General features: G+C 44.8%; 1 protein-coding gene across 2 annotated transcripts in view; it reads left to right on the forward strand.

Annotated features, from left to right (window-relative positions):
* The first annotated feature begins 2,061 nt into the window (after positions 1–2,061).
* LOC120048072 (phospholipid-transporting ATPase ABCA1-like) overlaps positions 2,062–27,453 on the forward strand; it is a 44,629-nt gene continuing 19,237 nt past the window's right edge. For both annotated transcript variants that reach the window (XM_038993763.1, XM_038993764.1), the window contains exons 1-6: positions 2,062–2,161; positions 3,747–3,840; positions 6,142–6,283; positions 6,504–6,622; positions 19,331–19,452; positions 25,505–25,702. In XM_038993763.1, coding sequence (XP_038849691.1) covers positions 2,096–2,161; positions 3,747–3,840; positions 6,142–6,283; positions 6,504–6,622; positions 19,331–19,452; positions 25,505–25,702 — 741 coding nt within the window. In that variant the 5' untranslated portion in view covers positions 2,062–2,095. The remainder of the gene's footprint in view (positions 2,162–3,746; positions 3,841–6,141; positions 6,284–6,503; positions 6,623–19,330; positions 19,453–25,504; positions 25,703–27,453) is intronic.

Below are 27,453 nucleotides of genomic sequence, written 5' to 3' on the forward strand. Positions count from 1 at the left end.
CTCATTGGTGCTGCACATGCTAAAACAGGCTTTTGGGCACTAGAGTCCTCTATCTATCTCTGTGTAGCCTACTCACTCATCCACGTATACCCATGCCCCATTTATTGGGTTCATGCTGAGACACTTTAAAAAACAATTATTTTGTTAGGCAATTCAGTTAAGAACAAATTCTTATTTTACAACAACGGCCTACCCTGGCCAAACCCTTCCCTAACTACGCTGGGCCAATTGTGCGGCGCCCTATGGGACTCCCGATCACGGCCGGTTGTGATACAGCCCGGGATTGGACCAGGGTCTGTAGTGATGCCTCTAGCACTGAGATGCAGTGCCTTAGACCACTCAGGAGCTCTAATGCGTCATGGTGGAGGAAAAAACTGTCCAGACTAATCCGTTCAGTTGTTGTTGTTTTTATTCGTTCCCTCAATATAAACATTCAATCTATTTAATAATTAATTCTCTCCGACCAAATAAAATTGTATTTGTCACACATGCGCCGAATACAACAGGTGTAGTAGACCTTATTGTGAAATGCTTACTTACGGGCCCTTAACCAACAATGTAGTTTGAAAAAAGTAAGTAAGAAATAGGAACGCAATCTCCTTCTGTACCATGACGGTTTCATTCCCACTTAGCCGACAACAATTGCAGCCTACTGTAAGTAAATATATTTAGTTAATTACATGCTTCAAATGGTGATGATCACTGATCATTCAATAGCTTATTTCCAGTTTCAGTGTTTTCATATGCCTTTGAATCATAAGGACAAATAACCCTTGTGATTTGTAGGGAGCGGGCGTGCAAACCCCCTAATTTAGGCTAAGTAATTTCAATATCCTGAAAAGCCAGGAGCCTCACTAGCAGTCAAAACTGAATGATGCATGTTTACGATGCAAACAAAATACATTTTGTGCAAACTCTGATTCATGGCACTTGGACAACACGAACAGTTGTCCATTTTGCGCGGATCTCATCCCTGTGACCCAGTGTTTTATCCCTCGTCCATGAAGTTAGGGCCATATATGTCCAGTAAAACATGGTGCAGCCAAGCGCCTGGATGTATTTATGTTGTTTACAATTGTGCATGTGAGGAAAGGCATGTGTCGGTGTTAACCAGTAAAATGGTGCACTCTCATCCCTAGGCAGGAATTCTGTCTGGCTCTGCTTCATGATCGTATATGTTCTAGTTTATAGTCCGGGGGAGTTCATTAGCTAGCTACCCTGGCAATTAGCTAATATCCAGGTGAATGTATTGTCATCGCAACAAGGCAAATAGCTATCAGTTTTAGTTATGAAAATAGAGCCATAGCCGCTTTAAACCATCTATCTACCTGTGCCTGGTTAGCTAAGTTGCTACACAGCTATAGCTAATGAACAAGATGCCTAGCTAGCAGCTGAGTCAGTCAGTCAAACAGTTCATGGGAAAGGGGTCCAGAGAGAGATGGAACTCCGATTCTGACTGGGGTCATAAGGTCATCTGACCCTAGGGGCATATTTTTGGTCATAACCCCCCAAGGTGGTTCATTCAATTCTTTACATTTTTCATAAACAAATCTAAATCATGTTTTGTGTTTCTGCATGAATATGGCAAAAAAAATCCCTTAGGTTCATTTTGACCCAAGCCAAAAACATCTAATTCTGCCTACAGTAATTCTGATATATAAAACTTTTATTTGCATCTAGGTTTCTCTAGAGACATAATCATTATCCATACCCCAGAGGGTGGAGGAGGGCCTGTATCAGTGATTCTGACCAGATATAAAGGACATCTGCAAAGATATACACTCCAAATCTGGACCATCAGAACCACACGATTTGTCCTGACAGAACCACTAATAACCTGTAAATACGTCCCCTCAACCCATCCTCACTCTCATAAAGTTTGCTTGGGAACTGAGTGGGGACACAGTGCAGAATAAGTTCCCATGTGAGGAGGACCTATTGGAGAGATGTTGTCAACTAGACAAATGACCCTTGACCTTGTACCTTTGAGCTGTGTGCTGGCTGGCTGGACTTTTTACCCACAGTCACCACTGCCTGTGTGTCATTTCAGTTTAGAGCTGGAGGGAAGCTTGAGTGGAAGAGGTCCAGAGTAGAGATGTCCATCTCAACTCAGCTGGGCTTGTTGTTGTGGAAGAACTTTACCTACAGGAGAAGGCAAACGGTAAGCAGAACATTTTTAAATCAGATTGTGTGAATTGGTGAAATAGGAATTGGGACTTTTTCTTGTGGCTTTGTTTGATAGGACAATTTAAAAGAGGATGTATGTATGTTCTTCTGTTATAATGTTTACAGAGTATTTCAAACATATGTTGTATTTACTTTATTATTGTCATATACCAGGTCTACAGTTTTTTAAATTCCTTCTTTGTAGCAAATCATACTTTACACTGTAGTTCAATAGCTGTTTAGTTATTAAGAGGGGTCATGTCCTGTTCTCCTATTATAAGAGTAAGAACAGAAACTGGGATAGGCCCAATACATCACTGGGGGCGAGCTCCCTGTCCTCCAGGACATCTACACCAGCGGGTGTCTGAGGAAGGACCGAAAGATTGTCAAGGACTCAAGTCATCTGAGCCACGAACTGTTCACTCTGTTACTGTCTGGCAAAGCGCTATCAGAGTATCGGGTCTCAGACCAACAGGCTCCGAGACAGCTTCTACCACCAGGCCATCAGACTGCTGAAAAGCTAATCCTAGCCGTCTCCCTGGACAGACCTGCACCTTAGAGACTATTTGCACCGGATAAATTATTTGCACTGACAACCCACACATCCAACCCTTACACACAAACACCCATAAACACACACACACGCACAAACACACAAACACCCATAAACACACACACACAGAACTCCTATACACACACACACACACACACGGTCAACGCTGCTGTTCCAATATATACCATTGATTCCACTACCCACTTTATATTTGTAAATCCAGTCCATTATTACTGTGCATACTACCTCTTCTATTACTTGTTATTTTTGACTTGTCTCCTTTCATTGTTATTATTGATTAATGTTCTGCATTGTTGAGGGAACTAACACAAGCATTTCACTGTACCTTTTATACCTGCTGTACTGTATGTGAAGAATACATTTGATTTGATTTTTACAATAACTATTGTAAGCAATTCCCTTAACTGGAGGGAGATTTTACGGTGTATTAGATGTGAGACGTAGACTCCTTCATTCAAGTAAGTTTTATTGGAAAGTAATATACTACATGCCCAAAGGGACAGAGCTTTATCTTAGCAGTGTTAGCTTTAATTTCTACTACAGCTTGTTCTCCCACCTGTGCTAGAACCCTGCCTCTAGATGGCTTTACGTGTGCTGGAGTAGCATCTCTCTCCGTCTCCTAATCCAATCAGCATGCACCTGATAACCCTTGAACAGAGATGACTTCACTGTTGCTGGATGTGGGTGTGCAGCATTGGCTATTTTGAAGTCGGGGTTGGTTGTATTGATCGCTTTGCATCTATTAGGAATGCAGTCCTAATAAAAGCTGTCTTATGACAGCTACATCATGCCTGCGTATAGCGTTGATACGGACCTATTATATGGTGTAGTGAGGGAGCCATTTTGAATGCCAGCTTTTAAGCGCTCCAGACTATTAACAGACAAGCTAGGCTTACGGTTATAAAGGGGGGGGGGGGGGGGGGGGGGGGGGGTAGTAATGGTTACCATAGGCCACGCTCCTTATAAAAAATGCTAACTGGCCTTCTTCTCTTGTTTTCTTATCTAGCTCCAACTGCTGATTGAGATAGTATGGCCCCTGTTGATCTTCTTCATTTTGATATCAGTGAGACTGAACTACCCTCCGTACGAACAACATGAATGTAAGTATGATGCACCCGCCTCGTCATTGTTGACACACAGACACTTCTTCACAAGACACTCAACTGAATTCCCCACCCCAAATGGCTGTTCAACCACTCCTGTTGTTGTGGCCACGGAGGCATTTGGATTTGGAATCTGTGGATGAACTATGTTGTCGCATGTATACATATTGTACACTGCCAAAGATACAAGCCATTGATGCTACAGTATACAAGCTAGCAATACCATGCACTAGTATGCTACAATGCCATGTGCAGTCATTTATTCTGAAACTGCTACGTGCTGGCCACTCGAGTAAACCCACTATGGAGAAAAGAAAGACATATATTTTCACAGTCCAACAGCAGCCTAATCGTGTTGAACTGTTTATGATAGGTCCTTATCGGGTGGGGATGCTGGGTGTTTTATGCGTTAACTGTTATATGGGGAATATTCTGTCCTGCTAATCAATTTTCTGGTATGGGATGGCAGATATACCCCTGTTAATGGGTTTTTATCTAAAGCCTGACAGAAGATTTCTGCCAACTGAGCATGTATCCCTTTACTTGAAGCCTCCGATACGAACATCACAATAGATCCAATACTAATCACTGGAGCTTTTTTTTGTCAAAACATAACTGTACAAATATAAGTTTGAGAGTTTTCGGTTTGGTTTGTTTGTGAGGTGGCTCAGATTGCCTGTGGACATATCAGTGACTTTATGGGGGGGTTAGAGTTTATGATGCCTTTATTACTGCTCTAATCTCATTATCAAGGTTCTATATGTGAAAGCTGATAAAGTTTGCAAGGCCCTCGGAGACTATCTTTGGCACGGGTATGGGAAAAGCTTATATAATGGAAATGCACTGGCTGAACCAAAGCCTGTTTTCCCCGGAATGATACGCTAGAGAATTCTTCAGTTAATTATATCACTGGGGGCGGTTCACAGAACAGGATCAATAATGCTGCCCGTTACCTTCTCTTTGCTAAAGCAACTATTGTTTCTTTGTATGGGACTTGCATTCTTATTGATCCTACTTTGTGTAATACCCTACAAACCTGCTTCAGGATACAGTTGTGTAGGACAAAGCATTCGTATAGCTACTAATAACTATTATCTACTAATAACTATTATCAATGGGATGAACACATCTCCTGGGAAATCTTTGTCTACGTCAGAATATCCGCTTTCTTTCATTCCCGGAAGCCTGCGTTTTGTCCATCTGCCAGAAAGCAGAAGCATTAGGGGGTGAATTGCTTTCAGTTCTTCCTAAAGTCTTGGTTAGGCACCAGGCACAGGGATACTTTTGGTGTGAGTCATACAGCACGTGGGTCTGGGCATGTTGTAACTGCTCCTACACCACATAGGAAAGACATGGTCTTCCTTGCACAGGGCTAACCTATTGCTTTTGGGGATGGATATTAACCATGAAAAAAATGTGACAGTGCAATAAGACTCCAAATACCCATGGCTCTTTTTGAAGATTTCAAATCGTTTGAGTTGAATATGGTGCTAGTTTGGAAGATTTCAAATAGTTTCAGATGAATGTGGTGCTGGTTTGAAAACTGCCTAGCTAAATTCCATTTATTCACATTTATCACCCACTAGTTCATAAAGTCATAATCTTTATAGGCCGTCGATGACGATCACTCTGAAAAGCAAAATGGCTGCCCTGAATCAGCTAAGCAATTGGCTATGTGGGGTTATCTCTTATCTCTGCTTTTCTTAGTAATGGGCCAGTTGGCAGGCTTCAGGTTTACTGATAGCAGGTCTACTTTTTTAACTCATCACACAAATAAAGGCAAGCCTCTCGGGGAGGGAGGGATGGCACCTTAGGAGGGGACAAAGGTTGTACATTGTACTTAGGCAATCACTCCCTCACATTGATAAGGCCTGTAGCTGCAGTGAAGCCTTCAAGATGGGACAAGACGTGGTTACGCTGATGCTAGCTCATCCGCCACCAGCCCGATAAGATAATCTGAGAACACACATCAGTTAGGTGTCTTTTGCGTAGACAAAAATATAACTTTTAAACTCTGTAGGTGATGTTCAAAGACCACCCCAAGTAGTTCCGTTGGGTTGATATAGAGGCCATTTAAGTGTCTCAGTATCAGATCCAACGTGACTGGAATTATCCTGTGTTCTCTCCAGTCCACTCTCTGTAGATAGTGTATTAATAGACTAAATATGTCAAAAATGTCCCCCAAAAAGTGTTTTGCTATACAACCAGAGATGTGGTTTTGAATGTGCTGTATAAATATTTCAAAACACCACAATTTGTGTCTTATGACGACTGTATCCCTCCCGGTGTCTCCCTCAGGTCATTTCCCCAACAAGGCCATGCCCTCGGCGGGCACCCTACCCTGGATCCAAGGCATCATCTGCAATGCCAACAACCCCTGCTTCCGCAACCCCACTCCTGGAGAGTCCCCCGGGGTCGTGGGCAACTTCAACGAGTCCATGTGAGTCCCACCCCAAGCTGCATCTCTGTATCTGATTGTTTTTTAAATATAAAAACATGAATACACTTTATTTTATGATTCATCCGCTTCATTGGATTAATAACATCATTGTTTCCAAATAAATAAAATGGTCACTTTAATGTTTCCTGTAAATATCCTATTTATAACTTGAATTTAACTGATTAACTTTTATTCTGTGTTCATCTGTGGATGTCTGCAGAATCTCTCGTCTGTTCTCCGATGCCAAGAAGATCCTGCTGTACAGTCAGAATGACCGGAATCTGGATGGCTTTAAAGGCCTCATCCAAGCCCTGAAGACACTACAGGCCAACACCAAAGGTAAGAGTCACCTCTATATAAACCATTATTCACTGGACACATTACTACATTCACAAGAAACACCAGGGGCCTATTAATTTGAGTGGAATGTTCATGAACTCAAAGCCTAGAATAGACAGTATTTTCACTGAAGCTGAATCAAGACTCATTCCAGGTCTACATAGTACATCCCTGTCTGCCCTGAACTTTACGCCCCGTTGAGCGGGCCCCGGAGAGTTACTGTACGCCCACGTCTGGGCAGAAAAAAAGAGGGTTTACACTAATTCCCTTACGCTGTGCTGACTCACAGCGGGACTCCCCCATCCCCTTTTGTCCTGTTCCAACCCGCCTTCTGGGTTCTCCTCCTGTGCCTGTGAATGGCTGGGGATGGATAGTTATAATTTTAAAACTGATTTAATATTATATCATTTCAATTTCACACCCAGATTTCTTCTATAATGACATTCTATTTATGAACACTTAGACAATGCTGTGTTTAGAGTGACAGTGGTGGCGATATGTGAGATGGTTTGAGGCAGTAGATGGATGAAAGCCGGCAGAGCCTCTCCCAACTGACAGGTCGTGGCAGGCCAAAAGGGGGATACCTAGTCAGTTGTCCAACTGAATGTATTCAACTAAAATGTGTCTTCCGCATTTAACCCAAACCCTCTGAATCAGAGAGGTGCGGGGGGCTGCCTTAATCGACATCCACATCTTCGGCACCCAGGGAACTGTGGGTCAACTGCTTTTCTCAGGGGCAGAACGGCAGATTTTTACCTTGTCAGCTCGGGGATTCGATCCAGAAATCTTCCGGTTACTGGCCCAATGCTCTAACCACTAGGCTGCCTGCCGCATGGCTTGAAGCTATTCTCATATGCCATTCAAGATGGGACAGATTTTACGTACTTCCTTACTTACTATGTGCTGGGTTAATGGTGTGTTTCGCATTAGACAAAATAAGACTGTGCTACCTTAGTCAGGTGACCTTATATTACATTAGCTTGGGTAATGGACTTTATATGTTTATCATGTTCCAAGATGGCGTAGCAGTGCAGGCGTATTTTGTTCGTCCTCTCGTTGTAAGGAGTGCGTACTGGCGGCAGAGAAGTCAGGCACAGGAGAGCAAAAACTGTGTTACAACGGTGTTACAACTTGCCCTCTGTAACGTTCGTCTTGTGGTGAATGAACGGACCAAGGCGCAGCGGGTGATGAATACATACTGATTTATTAAATGAAAGACGAAACACTAATGAACACTAGAACAAACTACAAAACAATAAACGAAGGCAACAGACCTGAAACAAACGAACTTACATATAGACGAAGAACGCACGAACAGGAACAGACTACCTAAAACGAACGAACAAACGAAACAGTCCCATGTGGTATACACAGACACAGGAACAATCACCCACAAACAAACAGTGAGAACAACCTACCTTAATATGGTTCTCAATCAGAGGAAACGTCAAACACCTGCCTCTAATTGAGAACCATACCAGGCAACACATTAACCCAACATAGAAAACACATAACATAGACTACCCACCCCAACTCACGCCCTGACCAACTAAACACATACAAAACAACAGAAAACAGGTCAGGAACGTGACAGAACCCCCCCCTCAAGGTGCGAACTCCGGGCGCACCCCTAAAACTCAAGGGGAGGGTCTGGGTGGGCATCTGTCCGCGGTGGCGGCTCCGGCGGTGGACGAGGACACCACTCCACCACTGTCTTTGTCCCCCTCCTTAGCGTCCCTTGAGTGGCGACCCTCGCCCCCGACCATGGTCCAGGAACCTTCACCAACGCCCCTCCTAAATAGAGGAGACAACTCAGGACAGAGAGATAGCTCAGGACACAGAGGTAGCTCAGGACAGAGAGGTAGCTCAGGACACAGAGGTAGCTCAGGACACAGAGGTAGCTCAGGACAGAGAGGTAGCTCAGGACAGAGAGGTAGCTCAGGACAGAGAGATCGCTCCGGACAGAGAGGTAGCTTAGGACAGAGGGACAACTCTGGACTACTGGCAGCTCCGGACTATAGGGCAGCTCCGGACTGTAGGGCAGCTCCGGACTGTAGGGCAGCTCCGGACTGTAGGGCAGCTCCGGACTGTAGGGCAGCTCCGGACTGAGTGGCAGCTCCGGACTGAGTGGCAGCTCCGGACTGGGTGGCAGCTCCGGACTGAGTGGCAGCTCCGGACTGAGTGGCAGCTCCGGACTGGGTGGCAGCTCCGGACTGGGTGGCAGCTCCGGACTGGGTGGCAGCTCCGGACTGGGTGGCAGCTCCGGACTGAGTGGCAGCTCCGGACTGAGTGGCAGCTCCGGACTGAGTGGCAGCTCATGACTGGAGGGCAGCTCATGACTGGAGGGCAGCTCATGACTGGAGGGCAGCTCATGACTGGAGGGCAGCTCATGACTGGAGGGCGGCTCTGGCAGCTCCTGACTGGCTGGCGGCTCTGGCAGCTCCTGACTGGCTGGCGGCTCTGGCAGCTCCTGACTGGCTGGCGGCTCTGGCAGCTCCTGACTGGCTGGCGGCTCTGGCAGCTCCTGACTGGCTGGCGGCTCTGGCAGCTCCTGACTGGCTGGCGGCTCTGGCAGCTCCTGACTGGCTGGCGGCTCTGGCAGCTCCTGACTGGCTGGCGGCTGTGGCAGCTCCTGACTGGCTGGCGGCTCTGGCAGCTCCTGACTGGCTGGCGGCTCTGGCAGCTCCTGACTGACGGACGGCTCTAGCGGCTCCTGACTGACGGACGGCTCTAATGGCTCGGGACAGACGGGCGGCTCTAATGGCTCGTGGCAGACGGATGGCTCAGATGGCGCTGGGCAGACGGATGGCTCAGATGGCGCTGGGCAGACGGATGGCTCAGACGGCGCTGGGCAGACGGATGGCTCAGACGGCGCTGGGCAGACGGATGGCTCAGACGGCGCTGGGCAGACGGATGGCTCAGACGGCGCTGGGCAGACGGATGGCTCAGACGGCGTTGGGCAGACGAGCAGTGCAGGCGGCGTTGGGCAGACGAGCAGTGCAGGCGGCGTTGGACAGACGAGCAGTGCAGGCGGCGTTGGGCAGACGAGCAGTGCAGGCGGCGTTGGGCAGACGGCCGACTCCGACCTGCTGAGGCGCACAGCAGGCCTGGTGCGTAGTGCCGGAACTGGTGGTACCGGACTGGAGACACGCACCTCAAGGTTAGTGCAGGGAGCAGGAACAGGGCACACTGGACTCTCAAAGCGCACTATAGGCCTGGTGCGTGGTACCGGCACTGGTGGTACTGGGCTGAGGGCACGCACCTCAGGGCGAGTGCGGGGAGAAGGAACAGTGCGTACAGGGCTCTGGAGACGCACAGGAGGCTTGATGCGTGGTGCCGGAACTGGAGGCACTGAGCTGGAGACACGCACCACCGGGAGAGTGCGTGGAGGAGGAACAGGGCTCTGGAGACGCACTGGAAGCCTGGTGCGTGGTGTAGGCACTGGTGGTACTGAGCTGGGGCGGGAAGGTGGCGCCGGATATACCGGACCGTGCAGGCGTACTGGCTCCCTTGAGCACTGAGCCTGCCCAACCTTACCTGGTTGAATGCTCCCCGTAGCCCGTCCAGTGCGGGGAGGTGGAATAACCCGCACTGGGCTGTGTTGGCGAACCGGGGACACCATGCGTAAGGCTGGTGCCATGTACACCGGCCCGAGGAGACGTACTGGAGGCCAGATATGTAGAGCCGGCTTCATGGCACTTGGCTCAATGCTCAATCTAGCCCGGCTAGTGCGGGGAGGTGGAATAACCCGCACCGGGCTATGAACACGTACAGGAGACACCATGCGCTCTACTGCGTAACACGGTGTCTGCCCGTACTCTCGCTCTCCACGGTAAGCCCGGGAAGTTGGCGCAGGTCTCCTACCTGACTTCGACACACTCCCCTTTAGCCCCCCCCAAGAAATTTTTGGGTGAGCCTCTCGGGCTTCCAGCCGCTCTGCCTTGCTAGCGCCTCATAATGCCGCCTCTCCGCTTTAGATGCCTCCAGCTCCGCTTTGGGCCGGCGACACTCCTCTGGCTCTGCCCAGGGTCCTTCTCCGTCCAGAATCTCCTCCCATGTCCATTCCTCCTTGACCCACTGCTGCTGTCGCTGCTGCCCGTTAACCCGCTGCTTGATCCGGGTTTGGTGGGTGATTCTGTAACGTTCGTCTTGTGGTGAATGAACGGACCAAGGCGCAGCGGGTGATGAATACATACTGATTTATTAAATGAAAGACGAAACACTAATGAACACTAGAACAAACTACAAAACAATAAACGAAGGCAACAGACCTGAAACAAACGAACTTACATATAGACGAAGAACGCACGAACAGGAACAGACTACCTAAAACGAACGAACAAACGAAACAGTCCCATGTGGTATACACAGACACAGGAACAATCACCCACAAACAAACAGTGAGAACAACCTACCTTAATATGGTTCTCAATCAGAGGAAACGTCAAACACCTGCCTCTAATTGAGAACCATACCAGGCAACACATTAACCCAACATAGAAAACACATAACATAGACTACCCACCCCAACTCACGCCCTGACCAACTAAACACATACAAAACAACAGAAAACAGGTCAGGAACGTGACACCCTCCAAATACACCTCTGCTGTTTTCAATCAGGATCTCAGCGATCACTGCCTCATTGCCTGTATCCGCTATGGGTCCACGGTCAAACGATCACCCTTCATCACTGTCACACGCTCCCTAAAACACTTTTGCGAGCATGCTTTTCTAATCGACCTGGCCCGGGTATCCTGGAAGGATATTGACCTCATCCCGTCAGTTGATGATGCCTGGTCGTTCTTTAAAAGTAATTTCCTCACCATCTTAGCTTTCAAAAAATGCAGAACTAAGAACAGATATAGCCCTTGGTTCACTCCAGACCTGACTGCCCTTGACCAGCACAAAAACATCCTGTGGCGGACTGCAATAGCATCGAATAGTCCCCGCGATATGCAACTGTTCAGGGAAGTCAGCAACCAATACACGCAGTCAGTCAGGAAAGCAAAGGCTAGCTTTTTCAAGCAGAAATTTGCATCCTGTAGCTCTAACTCCAAAAAGTTTTGGGACACTGTAAAGTCCATGGAGAACAAGAGCACCTCCTCCCAGCTGCCCACTGCACTGAGGCAAGGTAACATGGTCACCACTGATAAATCCATCCAAATCCAAAAATTTCAATAAGCATTTCTCTACGGCTGGCCATGCCTTCCTCCTGGCTACTCCAACCCCGGCCAACAGCCCCCCCCCCCCCCCCCCCCGCGCAGCTACTCGCCCGAGTCTCCCCAGCTTCTCCTTCACCCAAATCCAGATAGCAGATGTTCTGAAAGAGCTGCAAAACCTGGACCCGTACAAATCAGCTGGGCTAGACAATCTGGTCCCTCTCTTTCTAAAACTATCTGCCGCCATTGTTGCAACCCCTATTACCAGCCTGTTCAATCTCTCTTTCGTATCGTCCGAGATCCCTAAAGATTGGAAAGCTGCCGCGGTCATCCCCCTCTTCAAAGGGGGTGACACTCTAGACCCAAACTGCTATAGACCTATATCTATCCTGCCCTGCCTCTCTAAAGTCTTCGAAAGCCAAGTTAATAAACAGATCACTGACCATTTCGAATCCCACCGTACCCTCTCCGCTGTGCAATCTGGTTTCCGAGCCGGTCACGGGTGCACCTCAGCCACGCTCAAGGTACTAAACGATATCATAACCGCCATCGATAAAAGACAGTACTGTGCAGCCGTCTTCATCGACCCGGCCAAGGCTTTCGACTCTGTCAATCGCCGTATTCTTATCGGCAGACTCAATAGCCATGGTTTCTCTAATGACTGCCTCGCCTGGTTCACCAACTACTTTGCAGACAGAGTGTCAAATCGAAGGGCCTGTTGTCCGGACCTCTGGCAGTCTCTATGGGGGTACCACAGGGTTCAATTCTCAGGCCGACTCTTTTCTCTGTATGTATCAATGATGTCACTCTTGCTGCGGCTGAATCCCTGATCCACCTCTACGCAGACGACACCATTCTGTATTCTTCTGGCCCTTCCTTGGAAACTGTGCTAACTAACCTCCAAACGAGCTTCAATGCCATAGAAACACTCCTTCCGTGGCCTCCAACTGCTCTTAAATGCATGCTTTTCAACCGTTCGCTGCCCGCACCCGCCCGCCCGTCTAGCATCACCACCCTGGACGGTTCTGACCTAGAATATGCGGACAACTATAAATACCTAGGTGTCTGGCTAGACTGTAAACTCTCCTTCCAGACTCATATTAAACATCTCCAATCCAATCAAATCTATAATCAGCTTCCTATTTCGCAACAAAGCCTCCTTCACTCACGCCGGCAAACTTACCCTAGTAAAACTGACTATCCTACCGATCCTCGATTTCGGCGATGTCATCTACAAAATAGTTTCCAATACTCTACTCAGCAAACTGGATGCAGTCTATAACAGTGCTATCCGTTTTGTTACCAAATCACCATATACCACCCACCACTGCGACCTGTATGCTCTAGTCGGCTGGCCCTCGCTACATATTCGTCTCCAGACCCACTGGCTCCAGGTCATCTATAAGTCTATGCTAGGTAAAGCTCCGCCTTATCTCAGTTCACTGGTCACGATAACAACACCCACCCGTAGCACACGTTCCAGCAGGTATATCTCACTGATCATCCCCAAAGCCAACACCTCATTTGGCCGCCTTTCCTTACAGTTCTCTGCTGCCAGTGACTGGAACGAATTGCAAAAATCGCTGAAGCTGGAGACTTATATTTCCCTCACCAACTTTAAACATCAGCTATCTGAGCAGCTAACCGATCGCTGCAGCTGTACATAGTACATCTGTAAATAGCCCACCCAATCTATCTACCTCATCCCCATATTGTTTTTATATACTTTTCTGCTCTTTTGCACACCAGTATCTCTACTTGCACATCATCATCTGCTCATTTATCACTCCAGTGTTAATCTGCTAAATTGTAATTCTTTGCTACTATGGCCTATTTATTGCCTACCTCCTCATGCCTTTTGCACAGACTGTATATAGACTTTCTTTTTTCTACTGTGTCATTGACTTGTTTATTGTGTTATTGGCTTGTTTATTGTTTATTCCATGTGTAACTCTGTGTTTTTGTCTGTGTCACACTGCTTTGCTTTATCTTGGCCAGGTCGCAGTTGTAAATGAGAACTTGTTCTCAACTAGCCTACCTGGTTAAATAAAGATGAAATAAAAAAATAAAAGGATAAGCCTTTTATTTTATAAAAAAATATATATATATTTTTTTTCACCTTTATTTAACCAGGTAGGCTAGTTGAGAACAAGTTCTCATTTGCAACTGCGACCTGGCCAAGATAAAGCAGAGCAATTCGACACATACAACAACACAGAGTTACACATGGAATAAATAAAACATACAGTCAATAATACAGTAGAACAAAAGAAAACAAAAAGTCTACATACAGTGAGTGCAAATTAGGTAAGATAAGGGAGTTAAGGCAATAAATAGGCCATTGTGGCGAAGTAATTACAATATAGCAATTAAACACTGGAATGGTAGATGTGCAGAAGATGAATGTGCAAGTAGAGATACTGGGGTGCAAAGGAGCAAGATAAATAAATAAATACAGTATGGGGATGAGGTAGGTACGTAGATAGATGGGCTGTTTACAGATGGGCTATATACAGGTGCAGTGATCTGTGAGCTGCTCTGACAGCTGGTACTTAAAGCTAGTGATGGAGATATGAGTCTCCAGCTTCAGAGATTGGAGTAGTATATCAACATACAGATAAGACTTAAATTTCATTTTCATTTTCATTTTAAGTCTTATCTGTGTGTTGATATACTACTCCAATCTCTGAAGCCTGTGTATCTAGAAAATGTCTGCAGAAGTATAGTAGGTACACGCTGAGTCCTGGATAATTAGGTATATGCTGAGTCCTGGATAATTAGGTATACGCCGAGTCCTGAATAGTTAGGTATACGCTGAGTCCTGGATAATTAGGTATATGCCAAGTCCTGAATAGTTAGGTATACGCCGAGTCCTGGATAGTTAGGTATACGCCGAGTCCTGGATAGTTAGGTATACGCCGAGTCCTGGATAGTTAGGTATACGCCGAGTCCTGGAGAGTTAGGTATACGCCGAGTCCTGGAGAGTTAGGTATACGCCGAGTCCTGGATAGTTAGGTATACGCCGAGTCCTGGATAGTTAGGTATACGCCGAGTCCTGGAGAGTTAGGTATACGCCGAGTCCTGGAGAGTTAGGTATACGCCGAGTCCTGGAGAGTTAGGTATACGCCGAGTCCTGGAGAGTTATGTATACGCCGAGTCCTGGAGAGTTAGGTATACGCCGAGTCCTGGATAGTTAAGTATACGCCGAGTCCTGGAGAGTTGGGTATACGCCGAGTCCTGGAGAGTTAGGTATACGCCGAGTCCTGGAGAGTTAGGTATACGCCGAGTCCTGGAGAGTTAGGTATACGCCGAGTCCTGGATAGTTAGGTATATGCCGAGTCCTGGATAGTTAGGTATATGCCACGTCCTGGATAGTTAGGCATATGCTGAGTCCTGGATAGTTAGGCATATGCTCAGTCCTGGATAGTTAGGCATATGCTGAGTCCTGGATAGTTAGGTATATTCGTTAAGCCTCGAAGTGTAGGTGCCGCAGACTCCTAAAACACTCAAATGAGAACAGCAGATGTTAAAGACATACTCCAGCTATTTTTGAACTTTTACTTATGAAAAACGCTATCCCATGAATAAATACAGTAATGTACACACACTTAAGGGTATGTGTGTATTTAATTTTATTTAAAAAAAATCCCAATATCCTCATATTCAACTATGATCTTGTCTCATCGCTGCAACTCCCCAACAGGCTCGGGAGAGGCGAAGGTCGAGTCATGTGTCCTCCGAAACATGACCCGCGCTCCTTAACACCCGCCCGCTTAACCCGGAAGCCAGCCGCACCAATGTGTAGGAGGAAACACTGTTCAACTGACGACCGAAGTCAGCCTACAGGCGCCCCAAACCGGACAACGTTGGGCCAATTGTGCACTGCGAGAACCTGGGATCGAACCCGGGTCTATAGTGACGCCTTAAGCAGTGCCTTAGACCGCTGTGCCACTCAGGAGGATTTAACATGACTGAGCAGGGGTGCAGCCTTGGAGTCCACATGCCCATCCACTTGGCACCCAGGCCCACCCACTGGGAAGCCAGACCCAGCCAATCAGAATATTTTTTTTCCCACAAATGGACTTTATTACAGACAGAAATACTCCTCAGCAAATCGATATCAGCTGCTTGATATGCCACACCTGTCAGGTGGATGGATAGTCTTGGCAAAGGAGAAATGCTCATTAACAGGGATGTAGACAAATTTATGCACAAAATTTGAGAGAAATAAGCTTTTTGTACGTATGGAACATTTCTGGGATTTTTTATTTCAGCTCATGGACCAACACTTTACATGTTGCATTTATATTTTTGTTCAGTGTAGCTGGGCGCACATGCACAATTCAGAAGACAGTAGTTTTTATGCCCTGATATCAGGAGCTGATGGCGAAATTGATTAAACAATTGAGAGACTTAAACGAATACATCAGATGACAAATATTTAAGGAGAGCGAATCAATATACAATCACGAAATCAACTGTAACTGTCAATCGTAAAACAAAGCTTAAAACGATGTTTGAGTGAACCTGAATCAAGACAATGAATGGTGAAGTCGCTTCCAATCACAGTAGACGACTTCTCCTCACCACGCAATAGAGACCAAAAGAGGAAATGCCCACCCCCCTAGTTGTGCCACGTCATGAGGACACCTGGACCACCTATTGAGATGTGCCTTTTGTTAAGTAAATCATGTGATACATGAGCTGAAAAGTAGACTGGAGTAGGACTTTAAGAACGTAATCCAGTGATATCTGATTTAAGCCTTTGCGAGTGGCAATAAAGATTAACGGTTATGCTAGGTCTTTCTCTTATGACATGGCTTTCATGTTGGTGGCCACCTGTTTTAAAACATTCCCATTCATTTATTTGATTTTGCTAATCAGTTTATGCTTCAGTCCGTCCTATTTACTAGTCTAAGCATGATATTGATAAACCTTTATAGTAGGTGAAGCCAGTGTAGTTTGATGGGGCTGGGGGATATTTTAATTGTGACTCATACCAATATGGCTTGGTTTATTACTATGGTATGTGGAAGTATGAACAGTGATGATGTAACATCCCTTCAGTATTGGTTGTTGATAACGTTCATTCTGGCTACTGAGTTCACAGTGCACTGACTATATGCCAATGAAGCACTTTTGCACAGCCACGGGTCTGATCAAGATACTCCTGATGATCCACGTTGATGATATCCGTTAATCAGTCCTTTCTGAAAACCTGTCTGGTGAGGCCAGGGGGATTCTTAGAATCTAGTTGTTAGTTTGTACAGTAAACATTTTCAGATTCTTTGTGCTACTGGGGTAAAGTGGTTAGAATGGAGGATAGATAGTTGAACAGTTTTAACAGAGATCTGAAGCTGAATAAGCAAATTCCACAATAACGCTGATGTCAGCAAGGGTTTGCATGACCAAAGTGAACACTTTGAAAGGTTCTTCCAGGTATTGTGTGTTTCCCTCTTTTTATGCCACTGGTTGTCATTGAGTTTGTGAACAGAGCTTTGACCGCACTATGTTCTCCACAAAGCCCGCACTACCACAGCTTTCACATGGACAAAAGAATCAGATATTTTTCCATGTCATGTTTTTTTCTTTTATCTGAATATCATTTATTTTTGGCAGTGACGTCTTACTTTTTGGATTCACTGTGGACCCATGGCTTAGTTGATTGATTTTGGCACTGTAAAATGTATTTATAATGGAGCCATCTATCTAAAAGAGTAGATAGTTAGGTCTCAATTTCCCCAAAAAATGCTTTTGTGGGTTTGCATAATCTTGCATTGACTTTTGAAATGGCTTTGAATCCAGTATATTTCGGGAAGTCTAATCTTTTTGGTGTTCTCAGAGCACACATTTTACAGCTTGATTCTAACTTGATATGTGGTAATATCTAGATTGATTAATCTCACAATTGACAAAAGGAGCATGAACAAGACCTAGGGCCACCAATGTTTTGTCAGGCCATCATGTAAAAACCAAGCCAATGGCTTACTTCCAGAGACAAAACAGGAATTCACAAAGCCTGTGAATTTCTCTAAACACTGAAGGGTTTGTCAAAGTAGATTTGCTGAAAGGTGTCATTGAGGGGCGTGGTGGATTCTTAATGTACTGTAACCAGTGGACGAATATTGATTCCGTCTGTCACTAAATTCTAAAGCATGTTCATGGTTCATTGGGTAAAATTTGTTGCTAATTTGTAACTACTTTTGACAATCGTTTCTAATGGTTTACAGGGGTTCTAGACAGTAAAACAAAATGGAGTCTGTCAGCTTTTGGAAAGGCTCCAGATTTTCTGAGACCCAATTTGACCCCCACCCCCTCACCTTGTCTGTCTTCAAACGGCCGTCTAGCTAATGTTCCAGGAATCTGCCACCTACTGTCCTTTTGTCCCCCTAACCCCCCACTGCTATCAATACTAGTGACTGGGCTCACTTCCAGCTTTTGTTCTTTGAAAGGGCCCAGGAGTTGAGGGAAGTAGCCAATGAGAGATCGGGGAGGGGCAGTTAGCAGACAATTTGCAGACAGTTTGTGTATGATCCAGTGTGTGTTTTTCAGTGTGAATGTGCTGGCGGGGCGTTACTTTGGGGCAATTCCATGGTAACGGAGTAACGCTGACACTCTAAAATGTATAAATGTATATCAAACAAAAGCCATGGATTTAAAAGTTTAACAAACCATACAACTCTATGCACAAGGACTACTTTGAACAATTTACACAGAATATGTTGCGTTGTATGGTTTGTTAAGCTTTGAAAATGTTTTTTGTTTGGCATACATTTTAAAGTGAAAAACCGGAGTCTCAGCATAATTCCGTGACCGTGGAATTACCCCGTGGTTGAAGGTGTGAAGTGTGTCCCTTCCTGCTCCACAGGTCTATGTCAACGGTTGATTATTTTAGATAACATAATGATGGAAATGGTGTATTCTGGCAATGGGCTACAGTCTGCAAGGTGTTTGGTGTGTATGTTGTTGAGAGAATGTTAAAGGCACATCATTGAAATGATCTACAGCAATCAGAGGATGGTACCAGGCAGCACATGTGTGTGTGGCTATTTACTTCAGTGTTGGCCATTTTTCCTTGGACATGTACTGAATTGTCCTGGCCTAGTTGTTGTCAGTATTTTCACAGAGACACTTCTTTCCAACCTCTGATTCAGACCCAACCTTTTCTGGGATGTTTTCACCCAACAAAATATATTTTGCGACCACCCCCCCTACTGAACATCCTCACATTTCCAAACATTCGAACTTTAAAAGACAAAAAAACGTATCCAAATAATCCTAAACTCCTGCGCCAAGCGTTTTCGAGTTGGTCACCTGAGTAACTAGCAAGCAAGCACATGCTCCATGACAACGATTTAATGAGGTTGAAAGCTAATACAGTACCCACGATTACGGAAAATAGTATAATTTGGCAGAAGGATCAACCAACATTTGCTAAATAAGTCTACTAAAATAAGACAATTCCGTACACCCACACACACATCTAGTAATGTCAGGGTATAGGAGAGAGCTGGTTTGAACAAGTTGTTGTGTTTGTTTCCCACAGGATTCAAGCTGAAGGATTTCCTCCACAACAATGAGACCCTGTCCACTTTCCTTCTGCGAAACGCTTCCTTCTCGGAACACGCCGTGCGCCAGATCATTGAGGCCGACGTGAACTTGGAAAAGGTAAGAGGAAAAATACCACCTTCCCAAAGTTCTATGACATATACATTTGAGTCATTTAGCAGATGCTCTTATTCAGATCAATTTACAGGAGCAATTAGGACTAGGTACCTTGCTCAACAGATTTTTCACCTATTTGGCTCTGGAATTTGAACCAGCATCCTTTCGGTTACTGGCCCAATGCTCTTAACCAGTAGGCTACCTGCCACCCCATGAGGAATATTATGAGGCATATTACTAGGATCAGTTCACCACATCCTGGACACCATGAAAAGCAGTGTAGTAGTTCTTCAACATGCCCATGGCCCATTATTTCCCACCTAGCCTCCCAGCAGATTAGGTCCCATGTTGTCCATTATTTCCCACCTAGCCTCCCAGCAGATTAGGTCCCATGTTGTCCATTATTTCCCACCTAGCCTCCCAGCAGATTAGGTCCCATGTTGTCCATTATTTCCCTCTTAGCCTCCCAGCAGATTAGGTCCCATGTTGTCCATTATTTCCCAGCTAGCCTCCCAGCAGATTAGGTCCCATGTTGTCCATTATTTCCCACCTAGCCTCCCAGCAGATTAGGTCCCATGTTGTCCATTATTTCCCACCTAGCCTCCCAGCAGATTAGGTCCCATGTTGTCCATTATTTCCCACCTAGCCTCCCAGCAGATTAGGTCCCATGTTGTCCATTATTTCCCACCTAGCCTCCCAGCAGATTAGGTCCCATGTTGTCCATTATTTCCCACCTAGCCTCCCAGCAGATTAGGTCCCATGTTGTCCATTATTTCCCACCTAGCCTCCCAGCAGATTAGGTCCCATGTTGTCCATTATTTCCCACCTAGCCTCCCAGCAGATTAGGTCCCATGTTGTCCATTATTTCCCACCTAGCCTCCCAGCAGATTAGGTCCCATGTTGTCCATTATTTCCCACCTAGCCTCCCAGCAGATTAGGTCCCATGTTGCCCATTATTTCCCTCCTAGCCTCCCAGCAGATTAGGTCCCATGTTGTCCATTATTTCCCACCTAGCCTCCCAGCAGATTAGGTCCCATGTTGTCCATTATTTCCCTCTTAGCCTCCCAGCAGATTAGGTCATATGTTGTCCATCATTTCCCTCCTAGCCTCCCAGCAGATTAGGTCCCATGTTGTCCATTATTTCCCACCTAGCCTCCCAGCAGATTAGGTCCCATGTTGTCCATTATTTCCCTCTTAGCCTCCCAACAGATTAGGTCCCATGTTGTCCATCATTTCCCTCCTAGCCTCCCAGCAGATTAGGTCCCATGTTGTCCATTATTTCCCTCTTAGCCTCCCAGCAGATTAGGTCCCATGTTGTCCATTATTTCCCTCCTAGTCTCCTAGCAGATTAGGTCACATGTTGTCCATTATTTCCCTCTTAGCCTCCCAGCAGATTAGGTCCCATGTTGTCCATTATTTCCCACCTAGCCTCCCAGCAGATTAGGTCCCATGTTGTCCATTATTTCCCTCCTAGTCTCCCAGCAGATTAGGTCCCATGTTGTCCATTATTTCCCACCTAGCCTCCCAGCAGATTAGGTCCCATGTTGTCCATTATTTCCCTCTTAGCCTCCCAGCAGATTAGGTCCCATGTTGTCCATTATTTCCCTTCTAGCCTCCCAGCAGATTAGGTCACATGTTGTCCATTATTTCCCTCCTAGTCTCCCAGCAGATTAGGTCCCATGTTGTCCATTATTTCCCTTCTAGCCTCCCAGCAGATTAGGTCCCATGTTGTCCATTATTTCCCTCCTAGTCTCCCAGCAGATTAGGTCACATGTTGTCCATTATTTCCCTCCTAGCCTCCCAGCAGATTAGGTCACATGTTGTCCATTATTTCCCTCCTAGTCTCCCAGCAGATTAGGTCATATGTTGTCCATTATTTCCCTCCTAGCCTCCCAGCAGATTAGGTCACATGTTGTCCATTATTTCCCTCCTAGTCTCCCAGCAGATCAGGTCATATGTTGTCCATTATTTCCCTTCTAGCCTCCCAGCAGATTAGGTCACATGTTGTCCATTATTTCCCTCCTAGTCTCCCAGCAGATTAGGTCCCATGTTGTCCATTATTTCCCTTCTAGCCTCCCAGCAGATTAGGTCCCATGTTGTCCATTATTTCCCTCCTAGTCTCCCAGCAGATTAGGTCACATGTTGTCCATTATTTCCCTCCTAGCCTCCCAGCAGATTAGGTCACATGTTGTCCATTATTTCCCTCCTAGTCTCCCAGCAGATTAGGTCATATGTTGTCCATTATTTCCCTCCTAGCCTCCCAGCAGATTAGGTCACATGTTGTCCATTATTTCCCTCCTAGTCTCCCAGCAGATCAGGTCCCATGTTGTCCATTTGTTGCAGGTAGCAGCAAACACAGAGCAGGTCAGTAGTGTCTCTTTATTTCAGTGACATAAACTTCACTGCAATCCGCCTTGAAACTTCCTGTAGAGACTATAAACAAGGTGGCTTTCCACCGAATGCACAGACTTGGAGCTCGGAGTGACAAGACCAAGGGTCCCCGACCTGTCATCGCAAAATTTGAACACTACCAATGAAAGGTCTCATTTACCAATTTCCCTGGGAGATAAACGAACGTGGCAAGAGTCTGTATCCTGTACAGAGGCAACAGAGTGAGAGGGGTAAGCATGCCTTTCTCATTGTGGACAAACTCTTTAAAGACGAACAGCTCTTCCAAGACAGCTCCACAATACCATTGTATCGAAGAAAAATTATAGGGACTGTAAAAATATCTGAACACTATGAAGTTGACATGAGCACACATGCTCTCAATTACACGCTCACTTACACATACGGACGCATACATACACACACTTGATCTCTCTCGTTCTCTCTTTCTCTCCTCCCCCTCTCTCCCCGCTCTCTGTTGTTGAGAACTTTTCTATAATTTAATGTTTTTTGTTTGTCTATCTTTTGTCTGTCTCTGTCTACATGTTTATATATGTTAACAACAAGCAATGGGAAGATATCAGAACAGGGAAGTTGGGGAATAATAACATATTGTACGGGATACATTTGTACTGTAGTAAAGCCGCCTCTAGAGTAATGCAAGGTCTCTTTCATAATCATGTGAAACGTCAATTGCTATGGAAATTCTGGGATGTGTTTTTCTATGAAAATTATGTTCAATGTATTTATAATGCAACTATGATGGTGATGCGATATGGGTTACAATTATCATTCTGAATATTAAGGATATACTCACTTCATGTTACACACAGACACTCAACCATACAAATTGTCTGGGTTATTATTTATTTGGACATCACACATTATAGTATTACTCTTATCCAGACATCATACACACTCTCACTAAATCACATCCATTAACACACACATCAACCTACTCAGATTTACTACACACATAATATCTTGACTAAATTTTCTAACATCTGTGGCATTGGCGTACAGGCAAACAGGTAAGGGAATAAAACAAATATTGCTAGAACCTGTTTCTTGAATTCTAAACATCAGACATTTGAGATCTCTCATTTTGACTGTCATAATACCTCTTATGGCAGTAACTTTATAGGCACTAATTATGGTCAATTTAGACTGAGAATAGTATGTAGATATGGTAATAGTGAAATAAGTATAGCTAGTTATAATTGTAATGGTTTAGCAGATTATAAAAAAAGAAGATCAGTCTTTACGTGGCTAAAAGAAAAGGAATATAACATATACTGTTTACAGGAAAGTCACTCTATATCTTTAGATGAAGTTGTGTGGAAAAAGGAATGGGGTGGTGAAATAATTTTCTGTCATGGACAAAAGAACTCAATGATATTGTGATGATATTAATTAACAAAAATGTTCATCTGAATTTTCAAATAGTCAGGAATGATTCGCAAGGAAGTTGGATCCTTTTGTATATGAAAGTGGATGAAAAACAGATTTGGCTCATTAATCTATATGGTCCAAATCAGGATGATCCATACATTTTTGAAAATATTTATACCAATTTATTGAAATTACAGGCAACAAACGATCAAATCATTATGGTGGGAGACTATAACACAGTGTTAAGTACCTCAATGGACCGTAAAGGAAATCACTCTACAAACTATCATCACCGTGCCCTTAATTAAGGAAATCACAAATATTATGGACACATTAGAAATAGTGGATATTTGGAGAATCTTGTTTCTCATGGTCTGAGAGTCCTTTAGGTGCCTTTTGGCAAACTCCAAGCGGGCTGTCATGTGCCTTTAACTGAGAAGTGGCTTCCATTTGGCCGCTCTACCATAAAGGCGTGATAGGTGGAGTGCTGCAGAGATGGTTGTCCTTCTGGAAGGTTCTCCCATATCCACAGAGGAACTCTGGGTGACCATCGGGTGTGTGACCATCGGGTTCTTGGTCACCTCCCTGACCAAGGCCCTTCTCCCCCGATTGCTCTGTTTGGCCAGGCGTCCAGCTCTAGGAAGAGTCTTGGTGGATCTTCCATTTAAGAATGATGGAGGCCACTGTGTTCATGGGGATGTTCAATTCTGAAGAAATGTTTTGGTACCCTTCCCCAGATCTGTGCCTCAACACAATCCTGTCTCGGAGCTCTACAGACAATTCCTTTGACCTCAGGGATTGTTTTTTGCTCTGACATGCACTGTCAACTTTGGGACCTTATTTATATAGACAGGTGTGTGCCTTTCCAAATCATGTCCAATCAATTTAATTTACCACAGGTGGACTCCTATCAAGTTGTAGAGACATCTCCAGGAAGATCAATGGAAACAGGATGCACCTGAGCTCAATTTCAAGTCTCATAGCAAAGGGTCTGAATACTTATGTAAATAAGGTATTTCTGTTTTTTGTTTTTTTTACCCCCTTTTCTCCCCAATTGCGTGGTATCCAGCGCTCCTCCAACCCGGAAGCCAGCCGCACCAATGTGTCGGAGGAAACACCGTGCACCTGGCTACCTTGGTTAGCGCGCACTGCGCCCGGCCCGCCACAGGAGTCGCTGGTGCGCGATGAGACAAGGATATCCCTACCGGCCAAATCCTCCCTAACCCGGATGACGCTAGGCCAATTGTGCGTCGCCCCACGGACCTCCCGGTCGCGGCCGGCTGCGACAGAGCCTGGGCGCGAACCCAGAGTCTCTGGTGGCACAGCTAGCGCTGCGATGCAGTGCCCTAGACCACTGCGCCACCCGGGAGGCCTTTTGTTTTTTATTTTTAATACATTTGCTAACATTTCTAAAAACCTCTTTTTGATGAGAATTTTTTATGGAATATCTACATAGGCGTACAGAGGCCCCTTATCAGCAACCATCACTCCTGTGTTCCAATGGCACATTGTGTTAGCTAATCCAAGTTTATCATTTTAAAAGGCTACATGATCATTAGAAAACCCTTTTGCAATTATGTTAGCACAGCTGAAAACTGTTGTGCTTATTAAAGAAGCAATAAAACTGGCCTTCTTTAGATTAGTTGAGTATCTGGAGCATCATCATTTGTGGGTTTGATTACAGGCTCAAAATGGCCAGAAACAAAATAACTTTCTTCTGAAACTATTCGTCAGTCAATACTAGTGAAATGCATAGCACTCAGAATTAAAAAAGTTTTACCAGTATTGTTCATCCTGATCAGAGAGGTTTTTTACATGGACGTTACATTTGAGATCATATACAACAACTATTACAAATAATTGAACAACAGGAAACATCTAAAAAGCCAGGCCTGGTATTTATAGCGGATTATGAACTGTCCTTTGAAAAAGTAAGATTGGATTTTATTTATAAATGCCAGGATTTTTTTAACATTTCGGTAATTCTCTTTTAAAATGGGTAAAAGTAATATATAGCAACCCCATGTGTAAAATAGTAAATAGCGGCTACATCACAGAGTTTTGAATTGTCAAGAGGCGTTAAACAAGTGTGTCCGCTGTCACCATATCTATTCGTTATGGCCATTGAAATGCTAGCTATTAATGTGATGAAGCAGGGATACCCCTCTGGACTAGTAATGTAACTTGGAGAATGTTCAATACTAGACGTTCTTCTCGACTCTGAAGAAATACTGGGTCATTGCTACATTACACACTGACCTTTCTCCATCTCCAGGTGCTGGTCAAAGGCTTCGGTGTCCACCTGAGGGACTTGTGCAGCAGCAACGGCACCAGAGTAGAGGACTTTGTGACCATCACAGACAGCAAGGTGTCCAGTCTGGTCCAGAAGATCCTCTGCGTGTCACCAGGCTCCTGGCTCAACCAGGCAGAAAGCCACTTTCTCCACAACCTGGACTTCCTCAAACCCATACGGGTAAGAACAAATGGGCACTAGGCACATTCTTGTTTTTCTCCATTAAAGACCAAATCCAGGTGACTTAATCACTGACATGCACAGTGCCGAGAACCAAAGCGTAGGGGGGAAAGCAGAAGATCAGAAAGAAAGTGATAAGCGTAGATGGAGGCATGTTGTTGCTTGTCCCTGTTGACCTACCTCTAGTTGTAGCCTGGTGATATGTTTCAAAACTAACTGCCATCAAAGAGAGGATTTTGGCCCCTCAATCTTAAAATTGTAGTCATTTATTAGTATCACTTTTCTCTGAATCATAGTTTTATAAAGGTCACTTCCAATTCCACACCTTAGCACCAGTGTCAGGGAATTCTATCATTAACGTCCTTGCAACATGGTCATTTTGCCCAGAGATTAGATCATGAATTGAATTCAAAAAGGGAGATATTGCACGATCAAAGGCATCTTTTGTAACGTTTATAGATGGAAAACAAGGTTCCTAGAAACCAGACAGAGAAGTTAGTGTGATTTCTATCTATAAAAGTGCTGCTGATTGTATCACCTTGTCAGTCAGGTACAGTTTGACTGCCCACAATGATAAACATTAAGAAGTCATGGGCAACATGTTCTTCTCTGACCCCTGTCCCCATTCTGACATGCCACCAAGGGTCAGTTTCCTTATTCTGATGATAGTTTAATACAAGAAACAGTGTGTTTGTGTCCCTCTTTTGGTTCTTCTTTTTGTAGCCTTTAGGGAACAAGACATGTTAAACAAGACCTCAGGTGCTATTAAATCGAAACATTATGTTTTTATTGTCTCACTCTGGAAAGTTGCAGTGAAATGTGTTGTTTTACAGGGTCAGCCATAGTAGTTTGGCACCCCTGGAGCAAATTAGGGTTAAGTGCCTTGCTCAAGGGCACATTGACAGATTTTTCACCTTGCCGGCTTGGGTATTGAAACCAGCAACCAGTAATTGACCGTTAATTAACATAAACACGTTTAGCATCTCCTGGCTTCCACACATAGCCGATAAGCCACTGATGCAGACCTTTGAAACATCTACAATTTAAGAAGTCAAATAAATATATTTAATATAGGCTACATTATCACAATAAGTCCCAAAAAATTATTTAAAAAAATATGATGAAAATGTAGCCTATTTCAGAAGAACAGAGTAGCATATTCTGAGTTGTTCTTATGTTAGGCCTTGATCTGGCTATGCCGTATGGCTGTGGGCTACACTAGTTTATTTAGCAGACAAGATTTGCTTAGAATTCCGTGGCATTATTTTATATAATTTTATAATATGAAGTATACAATTGATCATAGCTGAATAAAATAGAAAGGATATTTTCCCCAAACGGTCCTCCTATATGCTTAATTTAGAGTTATTTATGCAACTTTAGTTGTTAAACAAACGTTAGACTAAATGTTTTGAGGATACATTTTTAATATGCAAGCATAGACAGCTAAGCTTTTCCTAAAGTAACCTGAATTAAATTAACACAATTATATAGCCTAATTAGCCTACTCCTGTCTCTACAGAAATAAATACAATTATACAAAATAGGCTACTAAAGCATGATTTGGCCAGAGGATCATTTAGCTTTTAAATTGTGGAAAGGCAGCGCACACATTTTGGGCAGATTATTGTTGGGTTGCGACTATCTGTGGAAGGTAGAGAGGCCAAGCCAGGCATATCGCAATATTTCAAAATACAATCGCAGGAATACATAGTTTGGAAAGCAAATGGCTATTGCTGTAAAGAGAAGAC

The sequence above is a fragment of the Salvelinus namaycush genome, chromosome 5 (genome assembly GCF_016432855.1).
Source record: "Salvelinus namaycush isolate Seneca chromosome 5, SaNama_1.0, whole genome shotgun sequence".
Classification (NCBI taxonomy): domain Eukaryota; kingdom Metazoa; phylum Chordata; class Actinopteri; order Salmoniformes; family Salmonidae; genus Salvelinus; species Salvelinus namaycush.